This window comes from Odocoileus virginianus, chromosome 6 (genome assembly GCF_023699985.2).
Source record: "Odocoileus virginianus isolate 20LAN1187 ecotype Illinois chromosome 6, Ovbor_1.2, whole genome shotgun sequence".
NCBI classification, from domain to species: Eukaryota; Metazoa; Chordata; class Mammalia; order Artiodactyla; family Cervidae; genus Odocoileus; species Odocoileus virginianus.
Genome location: NC_069679.1, coordinates 32,176,427 through 32,192,389, shown reverse-complemented (window position 1 = coordinate 32,192,389; position 15,963 = coordinate 32,176,427). Strand labels below are relative to the sequence as shown.

The window sequence follows — 15,963 nt, the reverse complement described above, 5'->3', positions numbered from 1 at the left end:
TTTGTTATACTGTATGCACTTTGACCATTACCTTTTAGATCTTATTTAACAGCAATACAGTTATATAAACTAATAGTATGTTATCTAGTACTTGATTGCTAGCTATAGTTTTCTAAGAAATCAGTTGGTTTTTTCAATGTCATAAGCTTTTTGGCTTAATAACCCACTTAGCTTTGCTGGGTTTTCTTTGTTTTTGCTTTTTGATTTTTATTGGTGAGTCTCAGAGCATTCCAGGGTTTGCCTAGTACTGTTGATAACCAGCATAAAGATTTTCCAATAAACTTTAATACTTGAGAAAAGTCATCACTTATCTCTGTATTAAGGAGTCTGAAAAGGACATATGAGAAGACAGGTACCATTGATTACTAAGGGAGTTACTCTTCCTCTCCTATGAAATTAGAATGCATTAAGAAGTTATTTTGAAAACTTTCCATTAGTTAGTATAACATGTGAAATTTGTAAGTTTGGATTTTTCAATAGAAAAATTTTATTCTGTTAATGTGATATATTACATTAACCAGTTTTTGGATGCTAAACCCACCTTGCATCCCTGGTTTATAATCCTTTTTATTTTTATTTTATTTTAATTTTTTTTGCATAGAAAATTAAATTTTGAATTTAATAAAAAAAATGGATTCATTTACATAATTTCATTTTAACTTAAAACTTTTTGGAAAATTTTGTTAAAAAAATAGGAGTGCCCCAAGCCAGGTAGGTAAAAACAATCCATGTGGAATCTGAAGGTATATTTGCACAATACCAAGATAACTAGAGTCTAAGGAAAATGCCCCTTAGTCTCACATTCCCAAATTAAATAGGTATTCATACTTAAGAATATATTCTTTATTCTAATCTCATGATTTCAAAATGATTCAAGTTGAACTAGGTAAGCTGTGTAAATCTAAAAAAAAAGTCTTGCCTAAAATGAAATACGTATCAGGTTGATGCAAACATAATTGTGGTTTCAGACTATGAATTTTAAATCATTATAACTAGGATCAAGTACATCTTTATTAATCAAAATAGGAATCACTACAATCAACACATTTTTGCCAATGAGAAGCAAGTTTTATTCCCATTGCCTAAGAATCTGTGCTTCAGGATTCGAAGAACTCTTGGAAAGCATCTTCTGCCTCCTGCTGGTTGTGGAATCATTTTCTCTGTAAAAAGTTGTTGAGATGTTTGAAGAAGTGATGGTTGGTGAGAGGTCAGGTGAATGTGACAGATGAGGCAAACTTCATAGCCCAATTCGTTCAACTTTTGAAGTGTTGGTTGTGTGATGTGCAGTCAGGCATTGTCGTGCAGAACTGGGTCCTTTTTGGGGAACAGTGCTGGCTGCAGGCACTGCAGGTTTCAGCACATCTCATCGAGTTGTTGAGCATATGTCTCAGATGTAATGGTTTTGATGGGATTTAGAAAGTTACAGCGGAGAAGGCAATGGCACCCCACTCCAGTACTCTTGCCTGGAAAATCCCATGGATGGAGGAGCCTGGTAGGCTGCAGTCCATGGGGTCGTGAATAGTCAGACATGACTGAGCGACTTCACTTTCACTTTTCACTTTTAAGCACTGGAGAAGGAAACAGCAACCCACTCCAGTGTTCTTGCCTGGAGAATCCCAGGGATGGTGTTGCACAGAGTCAGACACGATTATAATCCTTTTTATATGTGGCTAAATTCCATTAAATTCTTGTAACTTTTACACTGACTTCCTCAGGTTTATTGTCTCAAATTTTTATAAGTAATTTCTAGTAACTATCATTTCTGATAACATTTCAAAATAAATAAACCAATTGTTATTTTCACTGGTTACTGCTATTGAGTAGATGACTTATATTGGGATATACATTAGTATTATATTTTGAATGTGAAATTTTATAGGAAAATACTACAAATAATATCCTTTGCTTTTATAGCCTATGGGCCCGCTCTCATTGAGCATTGTCTTATAGAAAATGGATTCCCTGCCAATGTCAAAGTGGATGAAAAATTTGAAAGTAAAGGTATACGTGCATGTTCCAAGTTTTGCCCATTTTTATTTATTTCATTTTTTAAACCTGTGAAAATTATTTCTGGGAAAAGTAATCAGTGAGTGCGTAGTTTTAAAAACAATTTGACCTATGAGTATTCTGTCCTAATATGATATTCCTGACTTTGTACTCTAATGTGACATTTTATCCCTAGTAACATGCAGTTTAATCTCTTGATCTGCCCTATTACCTTTCAATTATGAAATATTCTTCCTCCCTCCTCCTAAATTTTTGAAGGGGTTACTGCACTTGAGACAATCTCTGGAGACTTGAAGGAGTTGAATTATTCACCTTCAGACTCAGCACCTGAGGTGTTTCTAGAAGTAGCATTATTTATGGATTTTAACTCTGTAAGTGCTGTGCTATGACTACATAATGGATTAGGTTTTTGCAACTACTTAAATTCACTTTCTAGATTAATTAAACCTAAATTAACTTCCAGATTAAGATAATAAAAAATTATAGGAAATATAAGGAAAATGGAAGATTTGGTCTTTGATAAGTTTTTATCTGCAGATTCTCATGTAAAATTTTTTTAAAAAATCATTTTTGCTATTAATATTTTCGGATTATATATTATTTCTTAAGGTTTAGGGATCATTTTTATGCTGTCAAATTTTTTTGTGAATTTAAAAATATAAACTGAATGTTTGAAATGAATGATTTAGTTTCTGGAGTATATGAATTCAGTGCAGTCCTGTTCAAAATGCCAACAGGTGGTATTGCTAATTTTGGTTTACACTTCCTTTTTAAAATAAATCTGATATGTGCAATAAAAAGCATATATAAATGTTCAGGAAAACTCTGGAAAATAATAGTAATGATAGAAAATAATCTTTTAATAGATTAAAATGCATTATGAAACTGTAGTAATTAAGTTTTGGAAGAAGGAACACATAGCATAAAGAATTCAGAAACCCAAATATATGTGAGACTTTAGCATATGAACAGAAGTACCTTTTAGATCATGAGGGGAAAGATGGATTCAATAAAAGCTGTTGGGACAACAAGCTGACCAAGATATATTCTTATTTAATACCTTGATTATAAGCATGAAATAACTAATTTTCTTAAATAACTTTATTATTTCATAAGTACTTTCTATTTTCTGCATAGATGTTTGGTAATAGCTAATGGACAATTGATTGGTACTCATTCTTTCCTTTCTTATTTCCCTATTAGATATTGAAAAAGTACTTGTTTGTCTCCAGAAAGCAGAAGAGTATATGAAAACAACATCCAACTTCAATGGAAAGGTAGTGCCACATGATACTTGCTATATATTGTTGTGGTTTAGATATTAGAATTTTCATTGAAGGATCAGTATATGTAAATTTTTTGTTGTAATTTGGAAATTTAACACCTGTAATATGCTTATTCTAAGGTAGTTTTTTTTTTTAATTGCTGTTGGTTTCTGATTTTTGTTCTGTTCCCTAAATCTTCTACAAAGTACTGGGTCAGTATCAGCACTCACAGAAGTTTGAGGAATTTGAAGATATTTCCTCTTAGGTTGATTTTTAGATAGAAAAGCACATTTTAATTTGCCTTCGCTTTCCAAAAATTGACAACATCTATTTAATTATTAAATATCTGCTGAATTACCTCATATCTTGTTTTTCTCCTAGTCCAAGTATAACTTCACTTACAAAAAAGTTTAGGAAAAGTTCTGATTATTATAGCTAAATTCAGTCCAAATATACCCTTCACCCAGTTATTAAAATGAACTAAAATTTCCTACCAGCAATGTGAACCAAAGACTTTTTCTGCTGGAAGTAAAGTGCTTTTGGCTCTTTGAAATTGCAGAACATCTGAAAAATGGAAGAAAAGAGCAAAATGCATATGTATAATCCCACTACTTTATCAACTCATTAATATTCATTTTCTTTATTCCCTGTTTTTCTCTTGTCCATGTGAATTAGTAGGTTCTAATGATTCTTTCTAATCCTTAAAAACATCATTTTGAGAAGTGATGCAATCAATAGACAAATCCTACTGATAATTTTTAACTAGAATAATTTTATAAGCTAATAAAGTCAATATCATTCAAGGAAGTAAATCTTTGTTAATTATAAATAGAAATTCATTTTAATGTTGGATTTTTGTAGGGGTATATCATTCAGAAAAGAGAAATAAAACCAAGCCTGGAAGTAGATAAGCCAACTGAAGACATACTCACGTAAGTATGTAGGCATGGGTCTGTTTGCTTTGGGTGTTTATTAATGTTCTTGAATGTGATATAGTAAATATGTTTTACAGGTATGAGGAATTTCATCCTTTCTTGTTTTCTCAACATTCACAATGTCCATATATAGAATTTGAATCATTTGACAAGGTGGGTTTTCTGATTCTGTTTTTTGACCAGTTAGCATGATATGAATTGTTAGATTAATCCAGCTTCCTTTGAGAAATTGAAAATATTTTTGCTTTACAATCACTATAAATCTGGACATTAAAAATTAGTGAGGTCACAGATACAGACTGTTGGAAAAGTTTGTTGCCAACTTTATTTTAAGATGAAGGACCAAAGATCTGAACTTAATTTGATTCTTGACTGTTTAGCTGTATAATACATTTACTGGAAATCTGCTCAAGTTCTTCGAGTGGTGTTATGAAACAAAATGAACTCTAAAATTGTGTGTATGAAAGTTGATGCAGAGACCATATTTTTGGGGTTTTTTTTTCATCTGGTTGATTGTCTTTTTCTTTTTCTTTTTTTGATAAGGCCGTAGATGAATTTTATTCCAAGATAGAAGGTCAGAAAATAGATTTAAAAGCTTTACAACAGGTATGGTATTATTAAAAACATTTATATTAAACCTTAAGTGTGGTTTATATAAAACCACACTTTAATATAAATAGCATGATATTTAATATAATTTATTATATTAAATTTATTTAATATAAACTGGCCTTAAGTATGGTTTGCTGGGTAGATGATGCTCTTATACAGAAATGGGTAGCCTTTTAGAAGTAGTATGGGGAAAAAAAAAGTAGTAGTATGGGAATGCCCTGATCTCTTGGGATATTGATAAAGGTCCAGGGAAACCGGTGTGTCTTTTTTGTTTTGTTTTTGTTTTTGGGAACCAGTGTTAAACAGACAAAAACTCTGCTCATTTGCTCTATCAGAGTATCAGATACTCTCTAAACCAGAAAATACAGTGACAAGGAGGCCTGTTATTTATTCCCTAGTATGATTTGCTTTATTACAACTACCCAGAGCTTCTCAAACTTTGCTGTAAAAGGAATAGTGTTTCAAGGAGGAGATTTTTAAATGGGCCAAAGGAGTGAAAGTGAAGTGAAAGTTGCTCAGTTATGACCAACTCTTTGCAACTCCATGGACTGTAGCCTGCCAGGCTTCTCTGTCCATGGAATTCTCTAGGCAAGAATACTGCCCTTCTCCAGGGCATCTTCCTAACCCACAGATCAAACCCAGGTCTCCCACATTGCAGGCGTATTCTTTACCATCTGAACTACCAGGGAAACCCTGGGCCGAAGGAGAGGGAAGTGTTTTCAGCACATGTGTTAAAGTGGTCTTTTGAACCAGACCTTTATATAATTTGTGTGCATCGTGACTCCGCAAGGAAGGTGTAATATGCTGTGTTTTCCCAGCACATCTGACCATGTTTAAGGGGCTCTCACTGCAGAGAAGTTTTAGAAAATGGCCACAGTCACTCTTGAGTTCAAGGAGATTTGATTTTTAAAAATATTCATAAGATCTTAAAATATGTGTGCAAAAACTTTACTTGAATGCCTGTGTCCTCCCCACCCTCAGTTGTTTTTTTAAAAAAATTAGTAAAAATCAGAATTTCAAAGCAGGTGGGTTACCAGTTACACAGTATGATTGCCACATGGTGGCAGCACTTTATCAAGTAAACATGTTTAACGGTAACATTGAATCCCATATTTTTATGTGCGTCAGAATACGCATGGATTATATTAGCAATTGTTGTACATTCTTTTAAGAGTCACCATTCTTACAATTTAAGTATTTTTAATATTACATCCAGCATGCAAATATTCATTTAGTGATAATGCTCTGACTATTGTGAAAAATTAGCTCCCATATCAGTAAGTTGTGTGGAACTTAAAATGTAAGTTCCAGGTGATAAAATGCTACATAGTCATCCCTCACTGCCTGCAGTGGATTGTTCCAGGAGCCTCTGTGGGTACCAAAATCCAAGGATTTTTACAAAATGGTATAGTACACTGAATATAGTCAGCCTCCCATATCTTTAGGTTTTGTATCTGTAGATACTGAGTACTGACTATAAAAGGTCAGATAACTACCATGAGCCTTTGTGTAATAAATTTAGGAAAAAGAATAGATACAAATAAGAGAAATTAAAAACAGCAATAAAATAAAAAGACGCTATTTTAGGAACTCATGCTAAGGATGCGTTCCCCCAAACTTTACATTTATGTCATAGGGAAAAATGTCTTGAATTCTGCCTTGAATAACGCAAGGGCATTAGGGGCATGTCTTAAATATACATTCCTAAGTAGGGAATGGGAGGTAGATGGTCAGGAGAGGTAATTTTGGAGCATGAAACACTTCGGGGTAGGATAGACCTGGGGAGGTGGACTACAGGGAGCTTCAGCCAGCTAGTAACAACATTGAGGAGGCAGAAGTAGGGGTGGGAGAGTGAGTCTCAGGAGGTAAGAGAGAAGGTACAGATGGTAGAATAAATCTGATTTTTAAAAATTCTGTTTTGTCAACAAAAGGAAAAACAAGCATTGAAGAAATTAGATAATGTCCGAAAGGATCACGAAAACAGATTAGAAGCTCTTCAGCAGGCTCAGGTACCATGTTTAGCTTTCTTTCAGATACTTTTTCAGAAATGGGAACTTTAACTGGCATTGAAACAAATGTTTTTTTGGCTTATTTCTTAAGGAAATAGACAAACTTAAAGGAGAACTTATAGAAATGAACTTACAAATAGTTGACAGAGCCATTCAGGTTGTTCGAAGTGCTTTAGCCAACCAGATAGATTGGACGGAAATCGGGTTAATTGTGAAAGAAGCCCAGGCTCAAGGAGACCCTGTTGCAAATGCAATCAAAGAATTAAAACTACAGACAAACCATGTAACAATGCTGCTAAGGTAAGTTTGATTCTTAGTTAAGCAGTTAATGTTTATTTCGCTGTTTAATTTTTCACTGTATTCATTAAAAATTTATTTGAAAACTTTTCTTTGAAAATACTGGGAAACATTAATTTACATTAAAATAACGCAACTTTTTAAGTACTGTAGACCATTTATAATTTCATTGAGAAAAAAATTGAAAATAAGAAAATGATGTCATTGACATTAGTGAAATACTATTGAATATTTTTAATAGAAATCCATACTTGTTATCAGAGGAGGAAGATGACGATGTTGATGGTGACGTCAGTACTGAGAAAAATGAAACCGAACCGCCAAAAGGAAAAAAAAAAAAGCAAAAGAATAAGCAACTGCAGAAGCCTCAGAAAAACAGGCCATTGCTTGTTGATGTTGATCTCAGCTTGTCAGCATATGCCAATGCCAAAAAGTAAGTCACAAATTTAAGTGTAAATTAAATTTATTTATTTTTTGGCTGTGTTGTAAGGCATGCGAGACTTTAGTTCCCTGACCACCAGGGATCAAACCTATGTCCCTTGCAGTGAAAACACGGATTCCTAACCACTGGACTGCCAGGGAATTCCCATAAGTTTTAGGTAAAATATTACCTGCAATAAATCTGTTAGGGTATTATGGATAAGAAGTATTATTTTGACTATATATACTTTGGGGTGAAATACTTTTCAGAAAATATTTTAAAACCTTGTGCATTATTTAACTTTTTCATATACAACATACAAAACAAAGTTACATAATATGCAAAACTTGTTCTTAATTGTTTGAGAGTCTGTAAAATTAGGAATAATGTAAATGGAAAACTGAAGTGTAAAGATTTTATCTAAAATTAAGAGATATGTTTTTCTAGGTATTATGATCACAAGAGATATGCTGCTAAGAAAACGCAGAAGACTGTTGAAGCTGCTGAGAAGGTACTTAATATGTTTTAGAGTAAACGTTCATTGTTTTTCTCTGCCTTATTAATTTAATGGACTTAATTATTTCTTTGTAATCTCAAAAATGACAGAATGATCTCTGTCAAATCCCTTATGGCTATACAGTGGAAGTGAGAAATAGATTTAAGGGACTAGATCTGATAGAGTGCCTGATGAACTATGGATGGAGGTTAGTGACATTGTGTAGGAGACAGGGAGCAAGACCATCTCCAAGAAAAAGAAATGCAAAAAAGCGAAATGGCTGTCTGAGGAGGACTTACAAATAGCTGTGAAAAGAAGAGAGGCGAAAGGCAAAGGAGAAAAGGAAAGATACACCCATTTGAATGCAGAGTTCCAAAGAATAGCAAGGAGAGATAAGAAAGCCTTCCTCAGCGATCAGTGCAAAGAAATAGAGGAAAACAACAGAATGGGAAAGACTAGAGATCTCTTCAAGAAAATCAGAGATACCACGGGAACATTTCGTGCAAAGATGGGCTCAATAAAGGACAGAAATGGTATGGACCTAACAGAAGCAGAAGATATTAAGAAGAGGTGGCAAGAATACACAGAAGAACTGTACAAAAAAGATCTTCACAACCCAGATAATCATGAAGGTGTGATCACTCACCCTCACCTACGGCTGGACATCCTGGAATGTGATGTGAAGTCAGGTGGGCCTTAGGAAGCGTCACTGCAAATAAAGCTAGTGGAGGTGATGGAATTCCAGTTGAGCTATTTCAAATCCTAAAAGATGATGCTATGAAAGTGCTGCATTCAATATGTCAGCAAATTTGCAAAACTTAGCAGTGGCCACAGGACTGGAAAAGGTTAGTTTTCATTCCAATCCCAAAGAAAGGCAATGTCAAAGAATGCTCAAACTACCATGCAGTTGCACTCATCTCACACGCTAGTAAAGTAATGCTCAAAATTCTCCAAGTCAGGCTTCAGCAATACGTGAACTGTGAATGTCTAGATGTTCAAGCTGGTTTTAGAAAAGGCAGAGGAACCAGAGATCAAATTGCCAGTATCCACTGGATCATTAAAAAAGCAAGAGAGTTCCAGAAAAACATCTGTTTCTGCTTTATTAACTATGCCAAAGCCTTTGTCTATGTGGATCACAATAAACTGTGGAAAATTCTGAAAGAGATGGGAATACCAGAACACCTGACCTGCCTCTTGAGAAATCTGTATGCAGGTCAGGAAGCAACAGTTAGAACTGGACATGGAACAACAGACTGGTTCCAAATAGGAAAAGGAGTACGTCAAGCCTGTATATTGTCACCCTGCTTATTTAACTTATATGCAGAGTACATCATGAGAAATGCTGGGCTGGAGGAATCACAAGCTAAAATCAAGATTGCCAGGAGAAATATCAATAACCTCAGATACGCAGATGACACCACCTTTACGGCAGAAAGTGAAGAAGAACTAAAGAGCCTCTTGATGAGAGAGAAAGAGGAGAGTGAAAAAGTTGGCTTAAAGCTCAACATTCAGAAAACTAAGACCATGGCATCTGGTCCCATCACTTCAACGCAAATAGATGGGGAAACAGTGGCTGACTTTATTTTTCTGGGCTCCAAAATCACTGCAGATGGTGATTGCAGCCATGAAATTAAAAGATGCTCCTTGGAAGGAAAGTTATGACCAACATAGACAGCCTATTAAAAAGCAGAGACATGACTTTGCCAACAAAGGTCTGTCTAGTCAAGGCTATGGTTTTTTTCAGTGGTCATGTATGGATGTGAGAGTTGGACTGTAAAGAAAGTGAGCGCTGAAGAATTGATGCTCTTTTTTTTTTTTTCATTTATTTTTATTAGTTGGAGGCTAATTACTTTACAATATTGTAGTGATTTTTGTCATACATTGACATGAATCAGCCATATACAGAATTGATGATGCTCTTGAACTGTGATGTTGGAGAAGACTCCTGAGAGTCCCTTGGACTGCAAGGAGATCCAACCAGTCCGTCCTAAAGGAAATCAGTAGTCCTGGGTGTTCGTTGGAAGGACTGATGTTGAATTGAAACTCCAATACTTTGGCCACCTGATACAGAGAACTGACTCATTTGAAAAGACCCTGATGCTGGGAAAGATTGAGGGCAGGAAGAGAATGGGACAACAGAGGATGAGATGGTTGGATGGCATCACCGACACAATGGACATAGGTTTGGGTGGACCCCGGGAGTTGGTGATGGACAGGGAGGCCTGGCATGCTGCGATTCATGGGATTGCAGAGAGTCAGATACGACTGAGCGACTGAACTGAATTGAACTGAATCATTTTTTCTATTTTTAAATGAGATTTTCAAATTCAGAAATACTTTCAAATTTAATTTTGCTTAAAATGTGTGTATTTCCAGTATTTATTTTCTCCCCTAAGCCTGTCTTCCCCGGAGTTCTCTCAGTAATTTCCCCTTTGCTCAAGTTAAAAATACTGGTGTCATCTTGGACTTTTCTCATATTCAGTAAATCCTTTTAAATAGAAATGAAGTGATTATTCTCTGTTCAGACTCTTCCAGTTTCTTCCTGTCTTATTTAAGACACTGTAAAGCCCTTCTGGCCCCTCAGGTCCTACACAATCTACTTCCCTTTGATCACATCACCTATCCTGTTACATGGGGCTTCCCTGGTGGCTCAGTCAGTGAAGACTCCACCTGCAGTGCTGGAGACTAGAGTTTGATCCCTGGTTGGGGAGTTCCTCTGGAGAAAGAAATGGCAACCCACTTCAGTATTCTTGCCTGAAGAATCCCGTAGACAAAAGAGCCTGGTGGGCTGTAGTCCATGGGGTCAACAAAAGTTGGGACATGATTTGGCAACTGCACCACACAGTTACATATTCTTTCCAACTGCAGTGGGATCTTACACTGTTCCACGACAGTGGCCCACACTACTTTCTCAGGGCCTTTGCACTCGCTGCTCTTTCTTCCAAGAATGTTCTTCCCTCAGATTTTTTATGGTTGGATCCCCCTCTTCATTCATGTGTCTACTTAAATAAGCCTTTATCAGAAAGGCCTTTTTGGACCACTCTTAGTAAAAATACGACTGCCCTCAATTTCTCTTGACTCTTTGTTTTTCTTGTTTAAAAACATACACCCCAACATATGATTATCTGTCTTCTCTCTAGAATGTAGATTGCATGAACATGGGATCTTTATCTGTTTTATTCATTGCTGTGTCCCAGTCCCTAGAATATTGCTTGGAACCTAGTCACACTAAAATCTGTTAAATGAATGGCCTTCATGACTTAGTTCTATCTCCCTCTCCGCCCTCATTTTTTGACACTTTACCCTGTGATCATACTTGCTGGTCAAACTGCCCTTTTCCTTATCTTATTATTCTTTGCACTGGTAATTCCATTAATCCTTCAGGCTTCAGCCTAAGTGCCATTTCCTCAGATATACCTTTGACCATAATCAATTATAAATCTAGGTTCCCTTGTTATACTCTTGTAGCATCCTTTGTAGCATTTACCATGTTTATTTGAATAATTATGTATTTATATGTCTCTTCTCCTAGACCCCAGTGAATTATTCATTGTTGTGTCTCTGACATCTAGCCCCAAATCTACAGTATGGTTGCACTGATTATTTGGCAAACAAATGAACTGTTTGAACCCCCCCCCCTTTTTTTGGTAGGTCTTAATCAGATATTTGTTTAAAATCATTTTAATATTTAAGGCAGAGTTTTTTTCATTACTTTCATGTGCATGTTGTGTGTATTAATATATAGATTGCGTCATTTTGTGGCATTTAAACTATTTCTTGCCCTATCATTTACTTGGTATTATTTAAATAAATTTTTCAACAAATTACTTAAAAACTCTTTTCTTATAAATAGGCATTCAAATCAGCAGAAAAGAAAACAAAGCAAACCTTAAAAGAAGTCCAAACAGTTACCTCTATTCAAAAAGCAAGAAAAGTATATTGGTAAGTGTTCGTTTTTAAAATATATTTTGTTTTTATCAAACTTCTACATGCACATTGTTTAGAAAATCAAGCAGTTCTACAAAGCCTGTTAAAAACCGCTAACCCTGCAAGCTTTTGCAGCTAGTGGTCTCAGAGTTGTGGCATGCGGGCTCCCGAGAGGGCAGGCTCTAATAGTCGCGGTGTGTGGGCTCTCTAGGTGTTGCCCATGGACTTCGTTCCTCTACGGCATGTGGGATCTCAGTTCCCTGAGCAGAGATTAAAGCCATGTCACCTACATTGCAAGGTGGAGTCTTTACTGCTGGACCACCAGGAAAGTCTCTCCCTGCTCCTATTGCCTCCTCTACCAAGGAAGCTTTTAGTTCTTTCAGCTGATTGTTTTGCTACGTACTTCCGTTTCTCTTAGTAATATATTGCTGACTAATTTTTCTGTTTTACACTCTATTAATAACTTCCCATTATGGAAAGGTGAAGATTTTATTCTTTTCATTTGTGCTCCATTACATACACACACATCACCTAGCATCTCAATATAGTTACAGCATAATTTTGTCAAGATTGATATTCTGTATTAAGAGTTTTGCTGCTAAGTTGCTTCAGTCGTGTCCGACTCTATACAACCCCATAGACAGCAGCCTAACCAGGCTCCTCCATCCATGGGATTTTCCAGGCAAGAGTACTGGAGTGGGTTGCCATTGCCTTCTCCGATTAATAGTATTATGGATATTTAAATTGTAGTCACAGCTGGATCGTATAGTATTCTGCTTTCTTTTCCTTTCCTGCTCAGCATTTTATCTTCCCTGAAGTTAATGATTGTATTGTTTCATTTGCTTTCTTTTTCTTTTGTTCTTAATTATGTTCAAATTATCTTTCAAGTATGTTCAAATGATTGAAATCTTACCAGTATCATCTCCTTGCAGAAGTCTTCACTGGAGCTTTTTGATCTACTTTGTTCTAGATGGTTTCTCTAAGCATTTTTAATTTTCCTTTGATTATTATTCTGCAAGTTCTCTTTAACCTCTCTCTCCTGAATCTCAAATTTCCTTTTTCTTTGGTGATGGACTGTGTGGTCTAGAAACTTCATGAAAAGGAGTATGTAAGAGGTAAAGCTTTGAGGTCTCCAATGTATAAAAAAATTATTTTACTCTTAACAGTTTTGATGGGTATTGAATTCTAATTTGAAAATGTTTTCCTCAGACTTTTGAAAAGGCATTTTCCATTGTCTTAACTTCCAGATTTGATCTTGAAGTTTGGTGTCATTTGACAGTTGAATTTTAATAGGAAACTTGTTTTTACCTTTCTGTAAACTTCTGGATCTTTTTTGTTTTCTCTTAATTTTCCAAAATTTCACAAGAATATAGTGAATATGTTGGTGAGGATGTTTTTATCCTTATGCTGGATAATTTGTGAGCCTTTTTCATTTGGAAACTGAGAAGTTTTCTTGAACTATTTCTTAGAAAGTCAGCCACCCTCTGTTTGTTTTTTGGTTTGCGTTCTTTTTCTTACTTTCTAAAAGTCTTATTTTGTACATATGGGACCCCATCAACAGTTCTCCAGTTTTACTGCATTTTTTTTTCCATCTCTCTCTTTTTGTTGTGTATTCTGAGATTTTTTTTCAACTTTATCTTCAATCCTTCCATTGAATTTTTTGATCTTCTATTTCTCCCTATTATGTTTAAATTTTGAGCTATTTTTGGTCATTTCAATGTTACTTAAAAAACTTACTGTTTTTTAACAGTACATTTCTTTATAACTGAGAATAGTTTTGCTGTATTACATTTTATTTAGTATTGTTTTCTTAACAGGTCTGTCTTCTCCAAGTTTCTTTTTTCTATTTTTTTAGTTCTGTCTCCAGTGTTCAACTTGTGTTAATGTCTGGTGATCCTTGACTGTCTGCTCATGTTTTCTAGTAGAACAGTAAAATGCTGATTGGAAGTTCTTTTGTGGTTTGTTGGACTTGTAAAATAACCTGTGTGGTCCATTTTCTGTACAACTCTTAATGTCTTTTTGTCCCTTCTTTTTGCCTCTTCAGCTGGTCTCCTTTCCTAGAAAAGCTTCTAGGAAAGGAGAAGTGAAGACTTAGCTGTCTCCGTTTTAGGAGCCCAGTGGAAATAATAAGCTAGAGAGTCTTAGTATCCAGTATTTCATACATTTACTTAATTGCTCTATCTTTACATATTAATATATGTAATTTGTGATTTATTTCCCCTAGTCCAGTAATCCTCTTTGTACCCTTTTTAGAGATTTAATTTCTGGCTTTTCTGTTAGAATGTTGAAGGGGTAGTTACCACCATGTTCAAAGCTGGAAAGATCTAGGGAAGTTGTTACTTCTTAATCAGATTTTTAGCCAGGCTTTCTGTTTTAAACTTCATCTTAAACCCTATTTCTAGCAGTACTTTGTGCTTTTTATGGGTCACACAAGTGTAAGTTGATTTGTTTCTTGACTTTTTGCACCATCAGCTTAGGATTCAGCTTCTTGAGTCGGCTCACCTGTCCATTTATTTTCCAGCTTTCGAAATTTTTTTGCTTTTTTCTTTTCTCTGTCTCTAACATCTCTTGGATATCCTTGACCTGTAATTTTCATTTCTCATAATGCTTTTGTTAGCTATTGATACAAGATTATATTATCTCATAAAACAACTGAGAAGTGTTCCTTTGTCAACTGTCCTTGATGGAAGTCATCTGAGATTTTCTTTATGGGAAAGTTTTTCATTACAGATTCAAATTCTTTAGTAAATAATAGGACCACTCAGATTTTCTAGTTTTGGTTAGCAATGCTTTTCTAAGATGTTGTCTATTTTGTCCAAAGTTTGAAATTTATTGGCAAAAAGTTTATAATATCCAATTTAGCCTTCTTTTCTTTTTTTTGGCTGTACCATGTGGCATGTGGGATCTTAGTTCTCTGGCCAGGGGTCAAACCTGTGTCCCCTCTAGTGAAAGCATGGAGTTTTAACACTAGTTCATCAGGGGAGTCCCTCCACTGAACTTTCTAACATCACTAGAATCTTTAATTACTTCTCCGTTTTCATTCAAGAATTATTTGTGCCTTCTCTTTTTCTTAATTAATCTGACCAGAGGATTTTCAGTAGTATTAGGATCCTTAAAAAACTAGTTTTAAACTATTGATCTCCATATTATATATGTGCTATTTTAATAATTATTTTCATCTTTGTACTTTTCTTTGGGGTTTTTTTTTTTTTTTGCATTTCCCTTTCTGATTTCTGGAAACAGAAGCTTAGTTCATTGATTTTTTTTTTCCCCTCCCTGAGCTTCTTTTCTAATATATTTAAGCAATAAATTTATATCAACATGGCTTTATCTGCATCTAAAGCATTTTGTTGTTTAGTATTTTCATTATCTTTCATGTCAAGATATATTCTCATTTCCAGTGTGATTCCTCCACCCGTGCATTATTTAGAAGTATATGTCTTACTTTCCAAACATATTGAGAGGGGGATTGGTTATATTTTTGTTACTAATTTTTAGCTTAATTTGTGTAATAGAGATGGTATTCTGTACCTCAGACATTTGATGTTTGTTGAAACTTGTTTTCTGGTTCAGTCTATTTATAGACAAGCTTTATTTATAAATGTTTCATGTATAATTGAAAAGAATGTCTTTTCTAGTTATTGAGTACATTTCTTTAAATATCAAGTCATGTTTATTAATCATGTTCAAATTTTTGGCACCTTTGATTCTTTTTAATGATTGTTTTTCCAATTACTGAGAGAGATATGTCGAATATCATACAATTGTGGATTGTCGCTCCTTTTACTTTTGCATTTTTGCTTCATATATGTTAAGGCTATCTAGTTAGGTAATACCAGTGTAGAACTGTTTTATCTTTTCAGTGAATTGAGCCTTTTATTAATTTTAATGAAATGTCCTTTTAACTTACATCTATTTTATCTGTCTATGCGAGATGTTCAGACTGTTTCAACTGGTTTTGGTTTGTGTTTGCATGGTATTATCTTTTGCCATC

At 34.8% G+C, this 15,963-nt stretch overlaps 1 protein-coding gene across 4 annotated transcripts in view; it reads left to right on the top strand.

Moving 5' to 3' along the window:
• Positions 1-15,963, top strand: part of NEMF (nuclear export mediator factor) — a 51,820-nt gene that overhangs the window by 10,435 nt on the left and 25,422 nt on the right. For all 4 annotated transcript variants that reach the window (XM_020910536.2, XM_020910529.2, XM_020910524.2 and 1 more), the window contains exons 7-16: positions 1,915-2,001; positions 3,211-3,284; positions 4,134-4,204; positions 4,285-4,360; positions 4,751-4,813; positions 6,751-6,828; positions 6,920-7,128; positions 7,367-7,558; positions 7,994-8,057; positions 11,896-11,984. In XM_020910536.2, coding sequence (XP_020766195.2) covers positions 1,915-2,001; positions 3,211-3,284; positions 4,134-4,204; positions 4,285-4,360; positions 4,751-4,813; positions 6,751-6,828; positions 6,920-7,128; positions 7,367-7,558; positions 7,994-8,057; positions 11,896-11,984 — 1,003 coding nt within the window. The remainder of the gene's footprint in view (positions 1-1,914; positions 2,002-3,210; positions 3,285-4,133; positions 4,205-4,284; positions 4,361-4,750; positions 4,814-6,750; positions 6,829-6,919; positions 7,129-7,366; positions 7,559-7,993; positions 8,058-11,895; positions 11,985-15,963) is intronic.